Genomic DNA, 26,604 nt, shown 5'->3' with positions numbered 1-26,604 from the left:
GGGTTTCAGTGTGTTAGCCAGGATGGTCTTGATCTCCTGACCTCATGATCCACCCGCCTTGGCCTCCCAAAGTGCTGGGATTACAGGCGTGAGCCACCATGCCTGGCTGAGAGCTGTTTTAACTTTGAAAACACTTTCAAAGTTTCCTTCCATTTGGGACAGGTTTTAGCCTATACCGTGGTGTCCAGCTGAACTTTATGAGGTCAGTACACTTTCCTAGACTTCTGCAGGCCAGTACACCTTCTAGTTCAGCTCTGTCACTGAGAACCCTAAGGAATTACAACTAAACATGAGAAAATTCCTAGTGCAAAGTCCCCTGTGAGCCGTCCATGTGAATGAGAAGAATAAATGTTGGCGGAATGATTTTCACTTAGATCAATTCACTCTGGTTGTTATCTGAAGGTTAGTGAGTAAGGAGTAGGCAACCCAGAATGTGGTCTATAGGGGCAAAGACTGTCTTTTGCCTTGTCATGTTTAATGATTTTATATAATTACTTTGGATAAAGATACAGGCAATGCTTACTAAAATTGAAAATGACACCAACATGTTCTACGAGAGGATCTAAAAAGATTTTTCCCCATCGGAAAAATGGCTAAATTAAAATGTGAAAAAATTATAATAATTGCTAAAACTCACATATAGTTAGTATACACAAGCCTCCTTTCTGAGTACTTTATAGAGCATTACTTTGTATAATCCTCACAATAACCTTATGGAGTAGGTTGTGTATCACTCATATCAACTACTGTTAGAGATTATGTAGCATAGAGGTATACGTTGCGGAAACTTGAATCAACCTGCCTAGGTAAAAACCTAGCACTGTAGCAAAACAACACTCTGTATGAACTTGAGAAAATTACTTATTCTCTCTGCGCATCTCAGTGTCCTTATCGGTAAAAAGCAGAATTTTTTTTTTTTTTTTTTTTTTGAGACGGAGTGTTGCTCTGTCGCTGAGGCTGAAGTGCAGTGGCGCGATCTTGGCTCACTGCAAGCTCCACCTCCCGGGTTCATGCCATTCTCTTGCCTCAGCCTCCCAAGTAGCTGGGACTACAGGCGCCTGCCACCATGCCTGGCTAATTTTTTGTATTTTTAGTAGAGATGGGGTTTCACCATGTTAGCCAGGATGGTCTCGATCTCCTGACCTCATGATCTGCCTGCCTTGGCCTCCCAAAGTGCTGGGATTACAGGTGTGAATCACCACGCCCGGCTGACAAACTTTTTTTTCTTTTTTTAAAAATCTTGGATGCTATGTTGCCCAGGCTTTTCTTGAACTCCTAGCCTCAAGCAATCCTCCTGCCTCAGACTCCCAAGTAGCTGGTATTACAGTTCTGAGCTACCACACCTCACTCAACAAACATTTATCAAATACCTACTACAGGGTATCACTTAGTCCCTACTTTCAAGGAATTCACCACTTTCTGAGGATGAGTGACATGTTCAACTAAACGAAAGCCGTTCTTCTATAAAGTGCTAATGCTTCACTCTTATGTATAAAAAGCGTAAGCTGTTTCAGATAAATATTCTTTACCATATTGAGAAAATATTTTGTATTACTAGTTTACTACATTTTAAAATACAGGAATAAGTGTTTAAATGTCTTAAGTATAATTTAAGTACATATTGCAATGATTATTTTTACTTCTTTGACCTTTTTGTATGCTAAATTATATAGTAAGACATTTTCCTATACTAAAATAACCTTGCATTTTTGAAACAATACTAATTAACCATAGCATAGTATCCTCTTAATATGTTGGATTCCAGTTGCTTACAGTATATCAAAGATTTTTTTTCATTTATGTTTATAAGTAAAACTAACCCTTCAAACTAACCTTTTCTACAAGCTTTTAAAATCCAAGAGCTTGTTGCTTGCCAATATAATTAACTAGCAATGATTAATTGATTCTACCAAAACTGATCAGGAGATAGAAGGTAAAACCACAAATATAAGTTGTAAATGAGAAATGGGATATAACGATGGAAGCATAAATTGCAAAACAAATTGTGACACTTTAAGTGAAATTTTAAAATTAAAGCATTAGCATAACTGAAAACTTATATATTTCTACTCTCTACCCATTTTTTAAAATTTTCTCAACTGCTCTTAAAAATCAGTAAGAGGTGGCTGAGTGCAGCGGCTCTCGCCTATAATCCCAGCACTTTGGGAGGCCAAAGCAAAAGGATTGCTTAAGGCCAGGAATTTCAGACCAGCCTGGGCAACATAGCGAGACTCCATCTCTATGAAACGTAAAAATAAAAATTAGCTGTGCATGGTGGTGCACGGCTGTAGTCCCAGCTACTCAGGAGGCCGAGGCAGGAGGATTGCTTGAGCCCAGGAGTTTCAGGTTACAGTGAGCTATAATTGCACCACTGTACTCCAACCTGGGCAATGGAGCAAGACAGTCTCTTTAAAATTTAAAAAAAAAAAAAAAAAAATCAGTAAGAGGGATTTTTGTTACACTTTTTTAAAAGTACTATTTTAACTTCTTCTCTATAATAAAGTATATTGAGTATGCCAATTTGAAGATTAACTAGTTACAAGGATTATAAGAAATGTTTGCTAATTTTGGCTTTCTAAAGAAAATTTTAGCTTTGGTTTGAAATTTTGGCAAATGAATGAGAGAATTTATATGTGCCTTTAGCTATGGCCAGATGTGTTAATTTAATTCTTGTTATCTTCTGAAAGATTTTCCATTTTTTGAAGAGTTCAAATTCCACACAAATAGGCAAATTTATGAGCATAGAGTTATATTCTTAAGAATTACAGAACTATTTTCCCAGTCTCCTGTTTTATGAAGTGTTAAAGTTAATATAAATTGATTTCAAAGATGTGTCTTCTACATAAAAAGACATTCAAAGTGGAATTTTAAAAAACTGAAATATAACATTCTCCTGCAATTTAACCTCATATTTATTTTATTAAAGAAAAAACATAAATTTGGGTGGAATTTTCCTAAGTTCAAAACAAGGGCAGAATTTACTAAGCCATTCCTAATGTGTTCTCCTCAAGCAAACTTTGTGCTTAGTTTTTCTGAAAACTATCATGTTTCAATGCAAATTTTCTTGCATTTCTATGAAAGCTGCACTTTGCAAGAGATTTATTCATTGACTTCTAGTTACTCAATCTTGCAAGAACTTTCCTATAAAGAATTGAAGGTACTGTTGTGTTGGGTAGGAAGGAGTAGGCTGCACCTCTTCTAAAGTGATTCACAAAGTTAAAAAAAAAATCACTTAAGAAGGGGAAAGAAATAAAGAGTAAAATTCTCTGAGAAGAAATAATTGCTGTTGTCCCCAGAGTACTAACAGCATAGGTCAGCTTTCTTTAGAAAGTTTTCAAAAGGGCTCCTCAAATGTGAAGTCAGTAATAGAATTGAATGCTGCCAACTGCACCCTTGAAGCTAAGCAGTAATGACACGCACCATCATGATACAGAAATGGTCAAATACATTAACTTAATGATAGACCAATGGACGCCCCCCCGCCCAAGAAATGTGATTATATTGTGCCAGCTCTTGAATAAATGTTAGATCTTACACAACTGTGTTGCTATTACTTTGTTCCCCCCAAAGACCTTTTGAAGTGTTCAAAGCAAAAGATGAGAGAAGACGTGTGCTGCCCCAAATCACAAAAGCGATTTGCTAAAATAAACCAGCTTTGTGCCCTCAAAAACCTCTACTTTTTTTTTTTTTTAATTGAAAGCAGTGTCCACTGGTCTCCAAAGGGCCTATAAAAACAAAATATTCAAGTCTGAAGGACACCAACAGGCAGAAATAGGCAAGGTAATTCCAGTCTCACATGTTGGTTTCAAAAGCAAAAAAACCCTGCAGCTCAGGTCAATGCTAGATTATCTTCATGTCCAGATTTTCAGCTACCAAATTAACTATGCCTGTATAGAAATAGTACACTTTCAGAAGAAAATGCTTATGCTAATGCCTTAGGTGGAAAGAGAAAAATGCAAAATTTTATCTTTGCCCCAATAATACATATGGAGGCAAGAAATGCACACAGACAAGGACTGGAAAGGTACACAGACAAGCCAAAAGGATGACTTCTTAGAACAGCAGTGCTGTGGATGATTGTTTCTTCTTTTTTTAAAAAACTTGATTAAAGTATTTTATGATTTTTTTAAATTAAGAATCAAAGCTAGAGTTCATAAATTGCCAGGCCACAGGCCAAATCTGGCCCATAACTACTTGGAACAAAAGTCATTAACATTTAACATTTAGGAGATTATCACCTGAATATCTGAATCTGTAGCTTCTCAGGAAAAATTGGAAAATGCAGAAAAATTGGGTCCATCGTCCCATGTGAGCTCAACCAGCTTGATCTATGAGGCGGACATCCGGCCTTTAAGAATTGGGTGCAGTTGCCATACTCACATAAATTCCTGCCTGTGGATCCTGGCATGTGTGAACACTGGCGAAGACAGCTGGATTTGGAGAGCTACTGTGACTCCATCTACATTTATGAAACTTCTCCTTTCTTCTTTTTACATCTTTACCATTTGGATACCTCTTCAGTGATTAAATTACAGAATGTCTATATCCACTTTCAGAAGTTACATAATCTGTGAATCTACATAGTATAATACAAACTTGGCAATGAACTCACTAAACAGAAGCAGCCAATCCTGATACTACTACTACCAATAGTAATACAATAAAAATACTTAGGTGACTGAGTTTTCAAATTAGTCAACTTTTACTAAGCAAATAATACACTTAAAAAATTAAATTTAGAATTAGAACATCTCAGTATTCTATTCACAAAGACTTTCGTGGAAACCAAAACCAAAGTAGGATAATAAGAAGCTGGATATATATTCAGTTTATCTTTGCTCTCCCTGACTTTTTTAAAAAATTATAATTATACTTTATGTTCCAGGGTACATGTGCACAATGTGCAGGTTTGTTACATATGTATACATGCCTTTTTTAAGCCTAAGCTAATGGATATGTTTGTGTTTGTTAAGCAAGACACACAGTACTAAATGAGCCCACTGAAAGAAGGATGATATATGTTGATCATTTCTAGTGTTCAAGATGATTGCTATGCCACTAAAAATAGCAAGCCACCATAAATTTAAACATAAAATGTCCAAGTACACATACAGATACATGCACATTTCACAGTATTCTAACAGTGTTGTTGTTGCTTTATTTTTTTTAATTGGCACCCGTCATGGCCTTTTAAAGGGACAATTCTTACCTTGTTAATGGCCCCAGATCGCCTGAGTCTTGGCTTCCAGCTTCACTGGGAGTGCTCACTGATTTCGAGGAGGGAGACATAGGGGTTGGGACTAAATAATGAAAATAACAGGTATCCCATGTTAAAAAATGCAATGGCTGCACTGGTGAAGAGCAGTGTCAGACAAATCAAAACAAATGGGCCCAAATTAAAGTGGTTGTATGGCCAGGAGACATTGAGATGGGATTAAAAAAAAAAAAAAAAGGAAAGAAAAGGAAAAAAGTCCAGTGAATTTTTTGTAGTTTGGAAATTAAAATTTGAAATGATTTAGACAGAATTAACATAGGGATTCTGAGGCCATGTCCACCCTAACAAAGTAAAATGGAGAATCAAAATAGCTATCCAGATAATTCAAGTCAAATATCTCTCTAGCATGAACCATCCAGATAATTTTGATTCTTCATATTATTTTGTTAGTATAGATGTGACCTATTAAAAATAAAACAGGGTGTCTATAAAACTTTAAAAGATTATTAAATAAGTGATTCTGAATAATTTTAAATGGTCAAGGACAGTCAGAAAAATCTGTTGTATGTCTGCATTTCGAGGGAAATGTACTCTGGAATAAAAGCTGCATTTGCCATGAGAGCCTACGTGACAGATAGAGAAAGGGTAAATGTTGAACCTGGTAATTAAAAAGTCTCTTTCAAAACAAAGAAAAATGCCAGGCTGCTTTATTTTTACATTTAATTAACAGTTGCATTCCATTGTACTGTTTACTGTCTTTGGGACTCATTTTGCCTTGCCTCCAGCAGCTCTAGAAGACACTGCCATGTGCACAGAAGTAAGCTGCCACTCTGAAGACAGGAGACAAGTTCAAAGATCAAGGTCAGCACAAGCTGAAAATCCGAAAGCAAGCATAATAAAAGAAAAAGGCTAAAGTCAATGCAATTTTCCCCCCTTCCTTCAGATACAAGCCCAATGTCCTTCAGATAGAAGCTGCACCAAATAGCCAAGACGGCTCCAGGCCAGGCAATTCAACGGGTTCTCAATATCACATATGCCAAAGAAGCCATATGGATAGAAAGAAACGTCAGTTCATAAGTGTAGATTCCCATTTGGTTTCAATCATGTGCAATTTCCTTTTATTTATTTAATAGGGTAAAGGGCTTAACTATTTTGCCCAAATCCTATAACACAACGGCAGATCTGTCAAGGAGCTAGGAGTTTTCATGTGGTCCCACAATTAACTCACTGATTACCCTCTGAGTAAGTTCAGAGGGTAATTCGGAGAGGTGACTGAAAAATGAAAACGGGGCCCTTGTCAGGGTCCCTTGGCAGTAATGCAGGGATCCTTCAAAAGTTGGTCATGGTTTAGAGATGTTAATCTGTTTTGTTCTTAAAGTTTAATTACTGGCTTTACGTAGGGTAGGGGAGACTAGGACATACTATTATTGTGTTTAACCCAGTGTTCACAATGCAACAGAATTTCAAAGGCTATTTTAAGGCACAAATATAATTGATTGCAAGGTGTCTAATTCATATCCGATGTCAACTAAGTAGAAAAAAAGTGTATCAGCTCCTAAGTAGAAATGAAAGGCCATCAGTCAAATATAATGCCCCCAGGTTACGTCTTCCACAACATAAAGAAATTAAACAAAAGAATTTAATCTTATTGGGGCTTATTATAGCATTGTTGAACATACTATTTTACCTATTACAAATTGAGATTGAGTATAAAATGCTTATTAATAGTGTTTTAGTTTTGTACGTATTAAATTACATCCAGCAATACTTAATAATTTGTAAGCTTATTATATATTGTTATTTTTATTATTCACATTGATATAAACATTTGCCATTTTGTTGTACATGGAATACTTTTTATTCTTAGTTTAAGTAATTACGGAAATAAATGATAATTTATTTTAATATAAAAGTCAATTACGGAATTAACTTCAGAAGAAAGTATTCTAAACAAAAGACCTGAATACTGTATTTATTTTTATGTATTCTTTTAAAAGGGTTTTTAACTATACTAGATATAATGCAGTTTTATAGACACCCTAGGATTAATCTTAAAGGTATGGAAAACAAAAGGATAAAAGAAAAATAAAACTATTACCTGAGAGATATATAGGTAAGTGACAGAATAAACAAAATATGCACAAGTAACCTTCAACACAAAGAAAACAAGTAATTCAATATCCAAGCTTTAGTGATAAAATGAGGTCACAGACAATCAACTAGGAATGAATGAATTAGAGGAGGAGCACTGCAGTGAAAATGCCAATTAGTAATCAAATCAAAATACAATAAAGTCAAATTAATTTAAACTTGTTAATCGGCTGCTAATCCACCACCATTTTGTTTTCCTTCAAATTTCCCACTGTGCCTTCTATCTTCATCATGGACTAACTCTATGCCTGTGGTAGTTATGAAATTCATAACCAGATCCACAGTATTTAGATTGGCAAAGAGGCACTGGAATTCAGCAATGAAAACAAAGAACAATTTAATAAGAAATTCCAAGATTTCTTATATTTACCAAGTGGCAACTCATTTAACAAGTATAAAGTAATCTACTAGTAACACAGTGGAGAAGGTTGACCATCTAATCAGTCAATAAGCAGCAAACTACTGACAATTCTATAACCTTTCCTCCCACCTCCTTCCCGCCCCCCTCAATTCCAAAAATACATGCAACCTGAACCATAAGCCACAGAAGGACTTTAAAAATAAAAATTAAAAAAAGTTAAAGACTTAAAAGAATAGTAAACACTGGACATGGTATATTGCACACAAGTTGATTCTGAGGAATAGTAACAGGAAGCACTTTTAAGTACCTAGAGGTGGCTCTGGTGAGATACCAATGCTTTGCAGCAAAGCCTCTGTCTCTCGTCGTTTGCGATCCAGATCAGAGTCATCCTGAACAGGTTCTTTCTTCTGCTGCATATCAGCCTAGAAGTAGACATCAGTAAGAAAAGTTAATAACATAACTAAATGCTTTTCCTGGCTGAAACTGAAAATGATAAATGCATGGCAGTGAAGACAAGGCAAAAGCCCTAAATAGATATAATCACATGTATAAAGGATGAATAAACACCATAATTGCTCCATTTAATAATTACTGGCCCACTACTTTCTCTTTTGGTTGAAGGCTTTTTCCTGCTTCTATCACATGAGATGAAAGTTTCTCTCACAGGTTTTGGAAGAGAAAACATCAAGGCAAAGTATTTCTGGCAGGGGATATAATATAAAAAAAAAAAAAAACTGACTGTTTTTTTAGACCTCCTTGTCCCTTCTGGGATATCAGTTATTGATGACTGTGTCTGTAATATTTAGGTCCCATGTTTGGGATTGTGCAAACCAGGAATTATTGGGATCTTGCAGAAAAGTAAAACTATGAAAATGTTTAACTGTAAAACACACTATTTGTATTGCTAAGACAAGTTTGCCATGGTTTAAGATAAACTGGGCTAAAATCTGTATTAAGGCATGCGACCAATATTGATATGTCTTGATACTTGATTCTAATTCTCACAGGATTCCATTATATATACTAACTGGAAGAAGAAAATTATCATGTAGAAAATATAGTACAGCAAATCATTTACAAGAAATTCCTTTCACAAATTCTGTCTAAAAACACATTATGTTTTTCATACCGCCCTCTTAATGTCAGATCCTATGCCAATTGGTGTTTTTACAGATTAGTGACAAATTAAAAGGCAGGTAAACAAGATATGTGGCGGGATTCTAGGGGAAATTTAAACATTCCAAGTCTCTTCTATCTTTCATAATACAGTTATTACTTAAGATAAATTATTTGCTCCACATCTGTAACATGATAACATCATGTTGATGTGTAACTACCTCACAACAAAGCTTTGTGAGCTTACAGAAGTGAGGTTGTCTTAAAGCCTGTCAAAAAACATTTCGTTATGAGACATACCTTCTTCCCCAGGGGAAGCTGGGTAAGCTAACAAGTACATTACTTTCTTTGGGCATGTAGAATACATTTTGAAGCAGTGAAGCATTAGTTACATTGTAGTATCTATAAGCATAAAGAGTTTATGCAACTTTTGACTTACTCCCAGAGGGTAACCTAAACACTGATTATAAACTAAGTGCATCTTTGCACATGTCTCTGTGCTCAACAATTCTGTTATTATTAACTTTGGGCTAAAACACTCATATTTTTGAAGTCTATCTGTCATTAGAGGGAAGACTACCATTTGAAGGCCAGTAAGGGCTTATAAGAGTTCTACAGTATTTCAGACATTCTGCGTAACCCAAAATTATGAAATGCCAGTTTAATCTCTTATCAGTGAAGATATCAAAGTTCATGTTCTTTTGCAATTTTAACATTTAAACTATCAAAGCAAGTCCCAAAGTTTATGTATACAACAGAGGCAAAGACAGAACTAAGATGAGAAAAAAAGATGTTGCAGAGTGAGGATCTGTATCTACTACAGAATCCTACTATGTTTTAATCATTCAACAAGCAGTGATTTTGTAGCATTAGTAATTAAAAATCTTCAAAGTGCCTTTCTCAGCAAGTGATATTTCTGTTTGTGTAGAGTAATCACAGCTGAGACCCAGAGAGGATAATCGAAGAAAGAAAAATTTGTCAGCTGAGAATTGTCAATCACTTTTCCACAGTCATTTCCATATTTATTAGAGAAACATGTGAGGACGGGCCAGGAAACAGGAAACCCCTGGTCACTCTACCTCGCAGCAATTCGGCAAAAGGCCAAGGACAGAATGAAACTTCAGAGTGGCTCCCACTGAGCTCACCTCATTGCATTAAAGCCAATTTTTAATGAAATTGGGCCAGTGTCTTAAATGGTGGCCACTATATTTATTTTAAAATCAGATTTCATCCATAATATCAGAGCCAAGAAAGCAGTTGACATCCAAAAGAGCAGAGGGTGGTAATTTTACACAACATGGACATAGTTTTCTGAATTCTGTGGAGATAATCAACTTGGGTGGTCCTAATTCACACTAGTTTTTATATTCATGGCAAAAAAGGGCACTCAGTTTAGTATTAAAGAGCATTTCTTTTCTTTTTAATGTTAAATTTATTTCTTTTATTTAAAATATAAGCCTAAAGAAAGTTTATAAAAATCAAGGCTATTTAAATCTATTTCTAATTCTCTATAAACAATACAAAACTAGAAAATCTTAAACTCGGGAGTCAGTGACAGTGGCCAGTCGATATTCCATGGATTCAGGATCAGAAGTTTCCAAACAAATTTGCAGAATAGCACTCCAGATGCTTAGACAGGATGTCTGGGACGTGCCTCACAAACCTGCCCTGACTAGTTCATATGTACATTTACTCACTCATTCATTCATTCTATAACTCCTTTTTGAATGCCTACCATATGGTAAAACCTATATTAGACATTGACTTAATGATTAAAAAATAAACAACAACAACAACAAAAGCATATAGCCCTGACCTTGAAAGCTTGCAATCTATTAGGAGAAAAAGACAAGTGAAGGGGAAAATATAACACCTTGTACTAAATGGTTTGATAATGTCAATGATAGGATGCAGAACTAACCTAGTTATGAGGAAAGAAAGGTTTCAGAGGCAGCTTTCTGGAGAAAGTGACATATGAGATGAGAACGGAAAGACATGCAGTTAACAGCCAGGTGAAGGACAGCCAGGTAAACTTAACAGCCAGGCAAAGGATGATAGGAAGAAGTAGATCAGTGAAAGCAGAGGGAAGAGAACATCTTAAGTTCTCTGTCAAGAAAGAATGTAGTCCATCAGGGTATACGTAAGCAGCTGCATCTGACTGGATGTGGATTTTAGGGAGAAAAAAAAATGGGGGCGAAAAGAGAATCCTGTTATGCCTGTGCAGACCTGATGATCACTGCAAATTGGGGTAGGGAGTGGTGAAAGGACGACTTCAGGTTTCTGATCTGGAAAATTGGCTTGATGAGCCTTAGAGGTAGCTCCCTTTTATCTCCAGACTCCTTCATGTGATTGGAGATAAAGGGGGACTGCCTCTAAGGCTTAGACCTCCGCAGCCCAGCTTCCCTATGTGAGAAAGAATCAGAATAGATTACTTCTAGATTCCTTTCAGCCATGAAATGCTCCAATCCCATGAAACTGGGGGCCTTGAATTCTAAGATCCTTCCAAAAATGGGGCGTTTTTATAAAATGGCCTCACCAGCAGAGATCCTAAAAATGTATGCGACCATTCTGTGAAGCCCCATTCATCTACTCTGATAGCTGATCTCAGAAGCAGAATGACAGCTGTCTCTTACTGCTCTGGGATCTTCTCGAATCCTCTTGAATCTGTGAGGAAGACATCATTCCTTTCTCCATTTTACAGAAGAGGAAACAGGTTCAGAGAGGACCGATACCCATTCAGGGCCAGTCTGTGAAGGGCACATCCAGGCTTCCCAGCCATGTTCCACTCAAAAGCCTCTGTGCATAATCACTGTTAACCGTCTTCAGTCTTACAGCCCCAGCTGCTCAGAATCAACCAAGTCAGCACAGTTGCAGAGTGTGCATGGAAAGAACCAAGGAAAGATCTCTTTGAGGGGAGATGGATGAGAAGGGAGAAGATTTCAAGCCAGGAGAGATGTTAAAGATGATGTGGTCCAATGGATCCTAAAATCTGGCCCTGCTTCAGATCACTCAAATCAGAAACTTTGAGGATGGAAGACTTGGACTCTGTATTGCCATCTGACTCTGTGGAGCACAGTTCAGTTACCACAAGCTTCAATCACCATGCTAGTTTAGAAATGAGAAAACTAGGACTTCATATGATGTCAATCCAGAATGAGGCAGCAGCCAGGAATGTCTAGAGTCCAGGTGTTCCATATCCTCCACTACCTGCAGCCTCCAACCTCCCAGGGCTCTTCTTGCTGTGAAACCAGCTAAATCCTCACCAGGCAAAAGTGCTTGGTTGTAGAATCAAAAGGGGAGCCTGCTTCCATCAGTCCAGTGTGCCTGTAATTTCCTCAAAATGTGTAAAATAAAAAAGATGAAGCAGACAGCATAATTTGGAACCAAATTTCCCATATCACATCGCATTTTGTGGTAATTCTATGAAATTCAAGTTGGATATTAGAATGTCAGTTTAAAAGGAAACTGGTTATTAGTAAAGGATAACAGGTGCTTTAAAACTACAGTAAGTGTTGACATTTGAGGGAAAGGAAATATAATAACTTAATGCTTTTTTTGGCTTTGCATGGAAATGAATAGCCATTCCTTGTCAATTCTCACCTCTACTTCACTCAAAGACTGCATATGTAACAGCAAAGATCTCAAAGGGAAAAAACATTATGTGTGATGTCAAGGACAAACAAATGATCACATCAATCAATGCGTAATGGTATAGAGAGATGAGAGATGCCAGAAGGCTAAAATGAAACTGCAATTATCTTTTACTTTGTTGGAAAATAATAATTGTTGTAAATCTGTTACCTTGGTCTCTCAGCCTTGTAGTATGAAACAACACTTATTTAGATTGTAAGGCATCAAAATGAGTTTTCTTTTTCCTTATAGAAGAACTGCATAGGGAAGCAGCTCTGGTTTCTATATGCAAAAGCATATCATACCACACGAAGTTTTTTCTTAGAAAACTATTCAAAAATATCTTTGGTGTCTGGTTTTTATATAGGATGTGGGCTATTCCTACACTGCCACAACAAATTAGGGAACTAAAAATAAATTATTTGTTTGATTCACATAGTGGAAGAAAACGTGACATGACAACAAGGCATTGGATTGGGATTACAGAGTCCTAGATTCTAAGTCTAGAAAGCAGAAAAGCTACATTTCACCTCTGGGTCTCTGCTGCTTTGTTGGCATAAAGAGGGGCCTGAACGGAAAGTCTCTGAAATTTCAGCCAGATCTAACATGTAATAATTCTTTGTGCTGTATGTACTATCCTATCTACCTTCTCACTAAGAGAAGGACAGCCTTCCCCTTACCAAACCTAAGATGCTTATTTACCATTAAAAAATGTATACCACTTTGGAAACAATGGAAATCCACTGGCATAGTTTTCTAATTTTCTGCTAAAATGTTCCTGCTGGTAGATTTTTCAGAAAAAAAAGAAAAACCTTTTCTTAAAACTAACATTTATTAAGTACTAACTATATTCTAGGCACTGCTAAGTACAGCCCCACAAAATAAATGTATTATTGTTCTCATATTAAAAATAGGAAATTGAGGCACAGAAAGGTTAAGAAGTTTCTAACAATAACAAGGTCACAGACCACCCTTAGAATTCTGTTCAACTCTGTGATGAACCTGGAGTCTGGAGGCCTCTGGAGCCTCTGGATCAAACGTTATCCCCCATTTAGGTGATGGCTGACCAGTACATAGCAGAGGGTAACAACTTTATCATGCGGAATAGGGACATAGTCAATCATTTTATTCCGATATCATAAAAGGATTCTTTTAGGTGGCCCTATTTATCCATTTGACCAGCCCCTCAGAATCAAGTGATCTTCCTTTCTCCCCCACAACACCCCAACACCCAGGATTTACCTCTTTCTTTTTCCTCTCCTCTTCCTTCCGTTTCTTCTCTTCTCTTATCTGTGCTAAGCGCTGCTTTTTGCGCTCTAGCTCAGCTTTTAAGTCACTTTTGTCAGACATGTTGGTTTCCTTGGAGAAAGGGAAAAAAAGAAGTGAACATATATAAAAATAACTTTTCTGTATATCATTGCAAAAATCATTTGAAAGAAAATGCAATTTGAAAATGTGACTTTTGGGTGATCAACAAGAGGTTGTATTATTTAGCCTATGTGAAAGAATCAAAGAAACACATTAAGTTAGATCTTGTCCAAGGATATAAAATATTTCCCTTTTAGGTATATATACATAAATATCTGAAGAAATACAAGGTTATTATCTGGCCTAAGCAAGGATAGCAACTTCCAGATAAGCAACACATTTTCTGTACAAGTTTTTTAACAAATAAACAAAAATAAATAAGAGAATCAAAAAAGAACCATCATCATGACTTACAATTTAGATGATAATGGAGCAATTCATTCCCACACTGAGAAAAGAAAATAGGCTGTCATAAACCCTTAGAGACGTGCCCTGCTCAAATTTCTGTGGACTCAATAAACGTTCCTCCACTGAGCTAGGACGCATGGAGATTTCATTTTGCCTAACATTATTTGCATCAGGGAAGACAGCTGCTGAAGACCTAACATGTTAATCTTCTTTCTCTGTAAAACTCCCGAAGTGTCACAGTTAATTTCATCTCCAACACAACCCTATTTCTATAAAACTTTCATTTGCATTCTGAATGTAATATTGCTTATTCTGGCACTTTCCCTTTCCAAAGCAAAGGGTGTTTGTGAGCACATGAAACGGGAGATAACACCATGGCAAGTTCTTGGGAAAATTTATCCAAACAAGATTTAATTTTAATGTTAATCATGGTGACGGTGCTGGTAGTGATGGTGCCAGTAACATTTTTAAATAAAATCAGTTCGAAGAAGACTCTTACTAATTACCAATGATTATATATTTGAGCCTTTTGTGCTCCCAACTGAAAACTAACAAAATGGAAACCTTGAGAAATGAAGGGCCGCCCTCGCCCAATTTTCTAAAATAATGGGGAAAAACTGACTAACCATAAATGTCATGAGTATTTGTTCGCATACTATTTGCATGCAACTAGGATAAATATATAATGCATCTTGAAGTAGATTACAGAGCAATGGAAGGCAAAAAAAAAAAAAAAAAAACACAAAGAATACAGAACAATGAAAAATTCTCAACTTTTTGTCATTGTCCCCACAAGGTAATCATGAATCTGCAGTCACTCTAGGACACACTTTCAGACAAATAAACAAGTTGGGAAATGCACTGTGTTTCTACTCTACACATTTCTGATCACAGTGTGACAGCAGAGATTTGTGAAATAATCAGAATTATTGCAATAACCAATCTCAGCCATTCATGATCATACTCTTTCTTCATTTATCAACAAATATTTGCTGTATTTAATCTGTGTTAGGCACTTTATAATGAATAGGGATACAAAGATAAGCAAAACCAGATTCTCTCCTTCAAAGAGCGTATAGCTCAAATTTGTGGACATGCAGTGTGGATAGAGATGTTCTCTGAGATAGTGGCTTATTGATTACTCAGTGCCAGGCCCTTGACATTCATTATCACATGTAATCATATCAATCCAAGTAAACCGGTATTATTACTAATTCCTTTTCATAATTAAGACAAAGGAGGTTCAGTAAGAACTGAGACTGCCTAGCCAATAGATGGCCTAAATTCAAGCTTGCCCGTGCTCTGACCTACTACTGTACTGGGGATGTTTGTGATCCCCAGTGTACAAGTTCAGAGGAATGCAGAGCAATATGATAATCAAGGTCTGGTGGAGTATGCCAGGGGAAGCATTGAGGAATAGGTAGAATTGGGACTGGGTATTGAATGAGGTCAGAAACTAGCAAACGAAGGGCATATTTGGATGTGTGAAGACCTGTCAAAGAGGGAACTGACAGACTGAGTGCAAGAGATGTGGATAAATTCAAGTCAAGAAACAGAAAGTTGAGGCCAGGTGTGGTGGTTCATAGCTGTAACCCCAGTGCTTTGGGAGACTGAGGCAGGAGGATAGCTTGAGGCCAAGAGTTCACGGTTACCATGAGTTATAATCATGCACTGCACTCTAGCCTGGGTGACAGAGTGAGCCTCTGTTTCAAAAGAGAAAAAAGAAAAAAAAAGTTTAATTGGTAAGAATGGATATGTTGAGGCAACCTGGAAAGCCTGGACAAAACAGAAAATTGAGTTCTATTTGGTGTAATGGGTGATGGGCAAACATAGCAGATTTTTGAAAAGAAAAGTGACAAAATAAAAATGGAATTTGCGTAAGCCTATTCTTGTCCCTGCCTGTATAACAGACTGGAGCAAAAACTAGAAATAAGGCAAGCTGCTGGGTAACTAATGCCAGCTTCTCTCTGATTCAACTGTACCTGTACGGGGATGGTAGGCAAATGTGGGACAGAAGTAGAGAATGTGCACTAGGGAGAGCACAGCCAAGAGGGACCAAGGAACTCTTAGTAGCCTTTAAATATGGAAGCAAAAATGGAAGGTCCAGTAACAATTTGACTTTGAGAGGGCAAAGGGGATGGCAGTGAAATTAGGAGGAAAAGACAAAGAGGAAAACCGTGAAAAAACCTTGCAACATGTATGTCATAATTTGGGTATCAGTGGAACTTCTGGGCAGAATGCACAAATACAACACTACAGATGGGGGAAGAAGTGGAATGGGGGACTGAAGTTGAGGAATAGAGTTTGGAGTCATCCCCCTGCAAATGGCTATTTAGACAGAAGATGCAATTCGAAGTCTTAACAGAGCCAAGGCAGTAATTGAGCAAGCAGAGCCGTGACTGAGGGCCAGCCAGAGAGGAAATGCCCGGTGCACAGTAGGTAGCTCCACGAGGTCCGACTGAGGGTCCACATGGAGGGACACAGGCCCATGAAGTTAGATCTTCTGATATTTTTCTTTCCAAGAGAAGTTGCAGAACTTCACAAAAGCAAAGTTTATCACTAAAATACAGGTTGCCAATAATTTTCAATACCAATGGGTAAAATTCCTGGCAGGAATTCCAGAAGTCATCTGAGAAGTTATAAACACCATTGACCAATAATGGTCCATCTAACTAGTGTGCTGGAAATTTTTTGGTAGTCAGAAATGAAATGTATGATCAGAAAAATCACTGTTAAAGCAATAGCTGTTTCATTCTAAGCTGAAAGCAGCCAGGAGACTCTTAGAAAATGTGAGTTTTCCCCTCCTCCACATTTCCCCAACTTTTACTTGACCTTTCCCCAACATTTTTTTACCTTTCTCCAATTCATCAAAACTGTCTGGTGCAACTTCAGCAATATTTATTGTCATTAAGGAGCAAACCATAATATAAGAAAGTCTTATATTTGTTATGATTTTCTTGCAAAGAATTTCAATCACAAAAGGGAAGTAAAATGTATTGCCAGAAAATTTCTGCAAAGTGCAAAGGCTTTCTTGCAAATAATAAATATGTCTTACAATGTTGATCATTTAAGTTGGAATTCCCAGCCAGAGAGTCAATATTTTAAAAATAACAACAAAAACATTGAGGGAATTTTTTAAAAAAGATTATATTAGGTAGTGATGATCCAAATAATTTAAGTCTTTAAATGCAGTAGGCTACAATGCTAGAAGACACAACTGTAAATGGCCTTCCATTTATTGATTTTTTGATCCATTCCAAAATAGATGCTTAGCATCAACCCCTAGGAGAATAAGGAATCTCAAGAGAATGCCTCATAAAGGGTTTGGAAAGTACACATTATAGTGAATGAATGAGTCTTTACACACAGTAAAATGACTTAAATAGTAGCATTAAATGCAGTGTCAGCACTGAACTCCATAGGATTTCCTGGGGGGGCTTGCTCCTCTGACCCACTAAATCTCCCTGCACATCAAATAAAGCAAATCGAGGAACAAAGCATGAGGGACATGAGTTAGAGAGATTCCTGTGGCTAATGCAGGTTATTGCCAAGGCAATTCTGATGCACTCAGTCTAAGAAAATAAGAGTCAAAGCTACCTACTGCTAATTATTGCTCATTTACTTCATACAAATAAAAAGCTGGTCTCTCATTTACAAATGGCAAGGGTAAATCAAACCCACCTCTGGGTATAGGGCTCCTCCCTGTCTGATCATCTGCATGTTCTACCACACACCAGCCAACTCTGGGCTTGACTCCACCCAGACTTAGGAGGAATCACAGCTCAGTCTTTCCCCAGCCCCATCCACTGCGATCAGTTGCACTTTTGTACCTCTTGCTCAGCATCCTTGGAGCAGAGTCCCACATTCAGAACTCTTTTTCCATTGGTGGCATCTCCTCTTCCTCATTCACTTTCACCCACCTTCGTTGCCAAATTCACACTTCTTATCTCCCTCCACCCCCGCATCACAGCCCTTGTTCTCCTGCAAACCCTCCAGTTTTACTATCACTGAACACAATCCCCATTTCACCCCTCGTCTTTCTTTGTCAAGCCAAGTTATACTCACCCCAAAACAGATGTCTCAAAGTTCAAATCAGCTACTACATTTACCCTAGACTCCATACACCAATCCCTAGAGCCTGCTAGCTTTTTTCAAATTTCAGCTCTCTACTACTGATTTCCCTTTTGTTCCTTGATTCACCCTTTATCCTCTGCTTAGTGTTGTCATTACTGCTCGTCTCCACTCATCCTCCCAAATGTCTCAGTTCTGATCACTTTGGCTTCAGCACATCTCTGATCTGGTAAGCTGTCATTCTTTTGATCCAAATACATGAGTCAATAAAAGTAAAGAGCTAAAAATTATGCCTGGCAAATACTAAACACCCAAGAAAAGTTGTTTCTCCTTCTCCTCCTTCTCCCCTTCCTTTTCTATTATTATTACCATTAGTTTACCCTGCCCACTCTTGCCCACATCACCAATTGCACCCTAATTCAATAACCAAGTCATCACTCCAAGTTCACTGCAATCATTTAAAAAGTGTTACTGTGAGAATTACATGAAAGACATGGGACATTACTGATTTAATAACAATACATTTAAAGTAAGGAAATCCAGTCTGTGTTCCTAGCCATTCTAAAACACTTCAGAGCAAGTAGAAGGAGCTTCTCTATCTAAATGAGTTATAAAATGGAAGGCATGTGGGAAAAGGGATGTGACTCAAAAAAAAAAAACCCAAAAAACAAAAAACACCTTTTTAAAAAATTAAGTGTAGTCATTTAGCTTAACAGTAAAAAAAACTTCTCAGTTTTTTCTTTTGAACATAAGAATTACATATCAAGCTGTCCCCAGCAGACATCCCATGCACCTTACCCACTTCCCCCAGAGGATGGGCTGGTATATGAAGATATACATGGTTTCTTCTCTAGTTAGGAAGTTAGTTATAGCGAAGGTCTCTCCTGCTGTTCCATTATACAAATGGCTCATGGTCCTAAGTTTCTTTTCTTTTCTTTCTTTTTTTTTTTTCTGGGACAGAGTCTTACTCTTTTACCCAGGCTGCAGTGCAGTGGCACGATCTCAGCTCACCGTAACCTCCACCTACTAGGTTCAAGCAATTCTCCTGCCTCAGCCTCCCGAATAGCTGGGACTACAGGTGCATGCTACTGGGCCCGGCTAATTTTTGTATTTTTTTATAGAGATGGGGTTTCACCATGTTGGCCAGGCTGGTCTTGAACTGCCGACCTCAGATGATCCTCCTGCCTGAGTCTTCGCTGGGATTACAACCATGAGCCACCACACGCAACCCCTCAGTTTCAATAGAGGAAAAAATGGGGAGAGGAGGGAGGGAGGCAAACATGAGAGAGAGAAATGGGGATACTGAGGAGGGAGGAAATAAAACTAAAACCAGTTTCACATCTTCCCTTGCCTTGCCAGGTTCCCCTACATCTCCTTTACATTTCTTATGTCTGCACACATCCATAGAGAAAGGAAAATGTCCAGCTTTTCTCGAACCCAACAATGATACCTATTGCCTTCATTTTTATTTCTGCACCTATCATCATGGCACAGTTTGGTCCTATTTAGAACCAAGTGTCTAGCAGAGGAGAAGCAAAGGGTTTAGTTCTGTTTACACAGCTGCTGAGTAACAGCACCTCCGAAGGCTTAGCTTTTGAACAATATAGATCTCTATTTCCTTTCAGTTGTCTAAGTTGGCAGCCGTTTGGGATTCCATTCCTAATGCTGGCATATGCAAATGTATTTTTAAGCTTAAAGTTGGAACCCTAGGAGGTTTAAATCATTGCCCAGCTGTTGCCAGACTTATTGAGAAAAGACCCAGAAATAAGTTATCTTTTCCTGCCTGAAAACAGTTGCTCTTGTCAGCTCTTCACTATCATGTATTGAACTTTTCATCTGCCACTGGATACGTGCAAGAAATTTGATCTTTCACAGCCCCATTTCACCTGGTTAGTGTCTCAAAATGCAGCTGCCTCCTTCCACTTGAATGGGAGGCCAAGGGATGATACAGACGACAACCATGAGCCCATTTTTACAGCTATAGCTCAGTCAAAAAAAAAAGAGGGTGATAGACGTCTCAGGAGGGAGTTGGCTGGTGAAAGGAGGGTTATTTCCTACATTTTTACAGCCATCGGTACATTATGAAAACAAAATTTTAAATAAAATCCATCTTATAGTAGGACGATGCTCAGGACTGTTCTACTGACACCACAGAAGAGCAGTTCTCAAACATTTTTATTTCAGTACCCTGTTATACTCTTAAAAATTATCAAGAACTTCAAAGAGCTTTGGTTTATGTTTTTATGTAGGTTATCTATTAACATTAATCATGTTAAAAATTAAAACTGATAAAACTTTAAGTATTTATTTAATAATTTATTTTAAAGTAACAACATACATGTTATTAACATTTTGTGAAAAAAACTACAATTTCCAAGACAAAAAAAAAAGTAAGATGAGTGTAATGCTTTTACATTTTCACATATCTTTTTAACATCTGGTTTAATAGAAGTCAAATGCTGTCTTATAGCTACTTCTGCATTCAATCTGTTGTGATATGTTATTTTAGTTGAAGTATATGAAGAAAATCTGGCCTCAAACAGATATGTAATCTGAAAAAGGAGGAATATTTTAACAGCCTCTTCGGATAATTGTGGGTATTCTTCACTACTACACCAAAAGTCAACAAATAGCAGTTTCTTAAAGGTCAGCAGCAATGTGAATATGAAACCATATCAATCAATGAACTTTTTGTACTCTGTTACATTAAAATCCATTGGTCTATCCTAAACACTGAATCGATCTTTTACTCATGTATGATTTTATAATGTCATGAATAGGTTACTTGGAAATAAGTAACTGGAAAATAATAAATCAGGCAGACCTTCCAAATGTTGACACATTATGTTACATCTGAAAATCAAATTTAGTAACTTCATCACCAAGCTCTTTAGAAGTCTTTAGGTGACATAAAACTGTCAAGCTCAGGGTGGCCCAAGATTCTACTCTTTGTTTGAAAGCTCAAATTTTATCATTAGCAACAAATATTGTCAGTTGTGTTCTTGAAGTGACAAACTCACACCATTGATTTTTGAGAAAATGTCTACCAAACAGTGAAGTCTGAATCACCCTAGTTTGTCAGTTGTTCAAGTAAAAACTAGTGTTTCTTTTTTTATTGAGGCAGTTAGTTTAACTCACAATTCAAATTATTGCACAAATGTTTTTCCTCAAGACAACTATTGAGTTGGTAGCAGAAGGCTTTGCTTGTTCCCATTTGTCACACAGTAAAACATACACCCAAGACTAGACATTTAATGTAACTAATTTTTTTTCTGCTTTATGAAGGACATTCTTAAGTGAAACTGGGTTTTTTTAAAAAACTGTGCGTGTAACAGTGAAATCTGTGCCACTACTAGTGCAGTTTGGTGCCACTGCCTCAAATCGCATTAGAGTACCAGCAGTTTTACCCATGATTGCTTTTATACCATCACTGCAAATGTCAACACAGTAGAAAAGACAGATAACATTTTAGTGTTATTATGAAAATAGCTTTGACCTTACAGATCCTGAATGTTTCTGGGGAACCCCAAGTTCCCCAACCCCTGGGGAACCACTAGGGGTTCCCCAACTTAGGTTAAGTCAACTGTGACTTAACCTAATTCTGCTAAGATAGAGTTGATTCTAAAGCTTACAGAGACATTTCCTTGACAAAATTTTGCTAAGTGTGTATATAAATAATCTAAACAGAGGGAGTTCATGCTCTTTCTTTTTAGGGAAAGAGGTAGTGAAAGACTAGCAAAATCACTAAGCATTAAAAATTCAAGTTAGAGTCAAAAATTCCACAAACTATGATTCAAAAATACCTGGGAGATCTAAGTAAGACCTCTAGATACAGCATAAGGAAAACCAGAGTTAGGGAGAAAGCAAGGCCTTGAAGAAAAGGCCCCATAGAGCATGGTGGCAGGCGCCTGTAATCCCAGCTACTCGGGAAGGCTGAGGCAGGAGAATCACTTGAACCCTAGAGGCAGAGGTTGCAATGAGCCAAGATCGCGCCATTGCACTCCAGCCCGCTCAACAAGAGCGAAACTCGGTCAAGAAAGAAAGAAGAAAAGAAAGAAAGAGAGAGAGAGACCCCATAGAACAATGTGTGAAAGATTTCTCACCTGCCTAAGCCAGGTAACAGGTAAGGAAGACTAATTGAGAAGCCAGTTTTCGTTCCCCATTCTCCTTCTCCCCTCACTAAACACACACACACACACACACACACACACACACACACACACACACACAAATGGGCGTTAGCCTGGTTGTAAAGTGAACAACTAAGACAGTTGTTAATGAACTGTAGATTTCTGTTTGTGTGATTTTTTTAATCCTTTGTCCTAATTTTGCTGTAGGCTGCTTTTTTTTTTTTTGGTCTTAATTATATGTAATTTTACAAAAGAAAACAAAGGGTGATTTTTACAGACTTCAATTATACCTAGTAGGCTTCTTCATATCACTGAGGAGTTTGCAAACCATCATCTTTGTTTACAAAGGCATTTTCAATTCATTTTACTTTTTAAAATTTGACTTTAATTTTTAAGTTCAGGGGTACATGTGCAGGTTTGTTACATAGTTAAACTTGTGTCATGGGGGCTTGTTTTATGGATTATTTTATCACCCAGGTATTAAGCCTAGTTCCCACTAGTTATTTTTCTTGATCCTCTCCCTACTCCCACCCTCTATCCTTCAACAGGCCCCAGTGTGTATTGTTCCCCTCTGTGTGTCTATGCCTTCTCATCATTTAGCTCCCACTTAAAAGTAAGAACATCTGGTATTTAGTTTTCTGTTCCTGCCTTAGTTTGCTAAGGATAATGGCCTCCAGCTCCATCCATGTTTCTGCAAAGGACATGATCTCATTCTTTTTTATGGCTGCATCATATTCCATGACATACGTATACCACATTTTCTTTATCCAGTCTACCATTAATGGGCATTTAGGTTAAGTCCCTGTCTTTATGATTGTGAATAGCATTAATAGACTGCTTTAATAATTACAATTATACATGCTCATTTCAAAACAGGAACTTCAAAGATTATATAATCCAGTACCAGCATTTTACCCATAAATATGAAAGCAGATATAGTCATACACATTTACAACCATGAAATGGAAGAGTTAAAATGGAAATGTCAGACTTCATTATTCTTGGACACTTTCATTAAATAATACTTTCCTTCCAGTGTTTACTTATTCCAGATTTTATTAATTTTAATCCAAAGAAAGCTCTTAAACAAAAAGCCGTTATGATGGATGTTTATCAGTCTACTTCTGGTCCAATCTTGCTATCCCTCTGTATCACCACCTGGTGGCATCACATGTAAATTGCATGAGCGAGCTGACACCAGAAGGAAGAGCTTTGCCTCTGAAATTCCCATACACCTCATCAAAGCCAATACTGGGTAGTCCCAAGCACTGCAAGAGTTTCAATTTACATACGAAGGACCTATTTGTGTCTGTAGAGAACTACTATTTTGGAGGAAAACCTGTATCAATCCATACACACAGCTGAAACATTATGTTGATTTTTCTAGGTTCCTCTCAATCTTACTCATATTGGGTAAATTCCTGACTAGGAAATTCAGAAATTTTTCTAAAATTAAGCCTTTAGTATCACTCTTGCTGAATTTGTGAGATGTATTTAAGATTGTTGTGTCTACATATTGTCTCTAGTCCTATTTTCGCTGTTTTATGATTCTGAGCTACCCAAATTGTACTACTTTAACTGCAACTTGAGCACTGGCAATTGCAGCACATTAAACAGGAGAGGCTCTCGAGCCCTCAGCACAGAGGCCCATTATGCTAGAGAGAAAAATCAATCCATGGGGTATCTGCCCTCTTATCTAGTTAACAGAGTAGAGATGAGAGCTCTTAAATCTTAAAGGACTCAAAAGCCACTGTCATCTTTGCCAAAAAGTTTGGAAAATTTTTGTTTAATTTCTGACTCCTATGGTGCATTCCACCAATTTAGAGATTCAGTATGCTTCTCTTTGGAAAGGGAACTGTTCCCCAATTAAGAGAATCAGCCATTTTCTTAGAGTATCTTCCTTCAAGAAACACTCAGATGGTATCAAGAGTCCTTAGGAAATGAGAATCTCAAGTAGAATCCTTGAAAGAGTATAAAACTAAAGATGGAACAGTTTGGACAACTAGAGAGCAGTAGTTTGGAATTGGGTCACTGGGAATTAGGGCAGAAGAGGAACCGGAAAACAGAATCAGAAGAAAGGAGATGGGAGCCCTCTGGGCACTGTCACAAGGATAACTACATGAAGAAAGAAGTGAGGCCTTGCAACAGGATCCCCAGGAAACACATCCTTAGGTCAGAACAGATAGGAAAGATAAATCATATACTTAGGCCAAGTATCAGGGAAAGAAGCCAAACAAAGAAAGCTACCATGACTGCACTTTATATAATAGGAAATTATGCGTCTGTGCACCTAGACGTTCTAAAACATTCATTGAATAGAAAGGAGCTGCTCCATCTCAAGGAGCATTCCCAAGGAGCACATGGAAAGGGGTGGATCCTCCATAGAGCATCACACAGCTTCCTTTGGAACTCACACAGTGGCTCTTCAGCATCACACTGGGCACACAGTAGGCACTGAGTAAACATTGGCTGTTACATAAACGGGTTAAAGATGGCCCCTGGACATTGGTCCCTATGCTGTTTATTTCTTCACAGCAGGCTGGGACCATTAGCTCATAACCCACTGGCATAAAACACAAATTCTCACACATCCAATCGCTTAAAATAGAGTTCAAATAGGCATATTTTTAGCCATTTAGACTCTGTGTGCAACCAACATCTGCTAGCCATAGATAATACAAATCCTGTGGCTATAGAAATAATTCTAAACTGCTGTTGCCCTTTGGAACTCTCTGACCCAGAGACTTCCCAACTTGCAGCTGAGCAACATCACCTAGACCCATAGGCCCCATCTTCCATTCCCTTCTCCCCTGGGAGGTCCCTTGTCCTCTTTCACTTTGGGTGGCGGCCTCATGGTGCTGTCTTTGGAAGGTCTGCTGTGAGAGACTTCCTCTCATCCGGTCCTGTCCAAGTACCACCCAATAAAGCTGTTTTGCAGTGCTGCCATCTTGTCTTTTCCTTGGTCAGCCCCAAATCCTCAACCTCAACACACCCCACAACCAATTTTCAAGTACTCCCAATTTGACCACCTAATATTTACCAGCCTGCCCTCTTCGACCCATGTCCTTTCACATTGCACAAGGCCAGTCTTCATCATTGCTTCTGACAATTGCAGTACTCTCCTAACTCATCTTCCTCTGCTAACCTTGCTCCCTGATGATACATCCTCCATGTAGCATCAGGGTGAGCTTTCTATCACCCAAATCTGATGATGAGTACACTACCATCAGATTTGGGTGACAGAACACTGTTTAAAACACTGTTACAAAATATGTCCCAACTCCTTATCATGGGCACATAAGATGCTCTTATTTCCCACCTCTCCATCCATATATCCTTCCACTCCCTAGTTCACAATTTACTGGTGCATAGCAAGAGGTTTTTTTGCCTTTATACCTTTGCAAATTCCAGAAATGTTTTTCTCACCATCTTTAATCTGATGTCCCCTATTCATCTTTCTGTCTCAACTCAATCACATTCCCTCCAGAAAGCCTTCCTAGGGCATCCAGTGTAGAGGAGGAAAAATACCTTTTCCTTCTACTTATCTTAGGTTCATTGGCTGAGACTCCTGTAATGAAAGACAGATTAGAAGGAGAAAATCATACAAATGTATTTAATGTAAGTTTCACATGGCATAGGTGTTTGGACGAACGGAGGCAGGATGGTGCACTTCTGGGTTCTTCTTCACCAGCTTTTCCCGTGCATGCGAAAATGCAGCCAGCGCCCAGGGAGGGTGCAGACCAACTGGGCATGCGCCAGGTGATGTCAATCCGAAGAGACCAAGATTTACCTGGTCGCACCTGTGGAACGCCCCCCGACACGCCCGTGCCCCGCCTATTGCCCTCCCACTCCTAGAAAAGCCGCTCTCGGCCAGTGAGCCACGCGGCCTTCCTGAGTCTCTCACTCCTGTTGGGATGTCGGGACAGCAGGAACTCCGTCCGAGAGCCCCACTGGGGGACTCTGCCAGCCTTCTTTGCCGGAGGCCGACAGACCTCTTCCCCACACCGTAGGTTACCAAAAATAAACTTGCGGTTTTGCTCCTACACTTGCCTACCCGCTGGTTCTTTTGTGCCCTCTCGGTTGGTCTTAGAAAAACAAATCAGTTGGTGCCGAAACCCAGGAGGAGACCCCTCCTCAGGCCTCTAGGAGTTGAGGAACCTCCTCCTGCTCCCACGCTGCAGACGGACCAGGACCTGAGACCCGCTTCCCTCACT

The 26,604-nt window shown here is 38.2% G+C and overlaps 1 protein-coding gene across 6 annotated transcripts in view; it reads right to left on the bottom strand.

Moving 5' to 3' along the window:
* Positions 1-26,604, bottom strand: part of DYNC1I1 (dynein, cytoplasmic 1, intermediate chain 1) — a 338,857-nt gene that overhangs the window by 288,252 nt on the left and 24,001 nt on the right. For 3 of the 6 annotated variants that reach the window (XM_011955110.1, XM_011955107.1, XM_011955109.1), the window contains exons 2-4: positions 13,716-13,832; positions 8,035-8,149; positions 5,210-5,300 (exon numbers count right to left, since the gene is read on the bottom strand). In XM_011955110.1, the coding sequence (XP_011810500.1) occupies positions 5,210-5,300; positions 8,035-8,149; positions 13,716-13,823 (314 nt within the window). In that variant the 5' untranslated portion in view covers positions 13,824-13,832. Of the gene's footprint in view, positions 1-5,209; positions 5,352-8,034; positions 8,150-13,715; positions 13,833-14,179; positions 14,267-26,604 lie in introns of those variants that run through there. The other 3 variants (XM_011955104.1, XM_011955108.1, XM_011955106.1) reach the window with 2 other exon arrangements.

The sequence above is a fragment of the Colobus angolensis genome, unplaced genomic scaffold (assembly GCF_000951035.1).
Source record: "Colobus angolensis palliatus isolate OR3802 unplaced genomic scaffold, Cang.pa_1.0 Scaffold394, whole genome shotgun sequence".
Lineage (NCBI taxonomy): Eukaryota > Metazoa > Chordata > Mammalia > Primates > Cercopithecidae > Colobus > Colobus angolensis.
The sequence above is the reverse complement of the archived record's forward strand: the minus strand, read 5'-3'. Positions and strand labels throughout refer to the sequence as shown.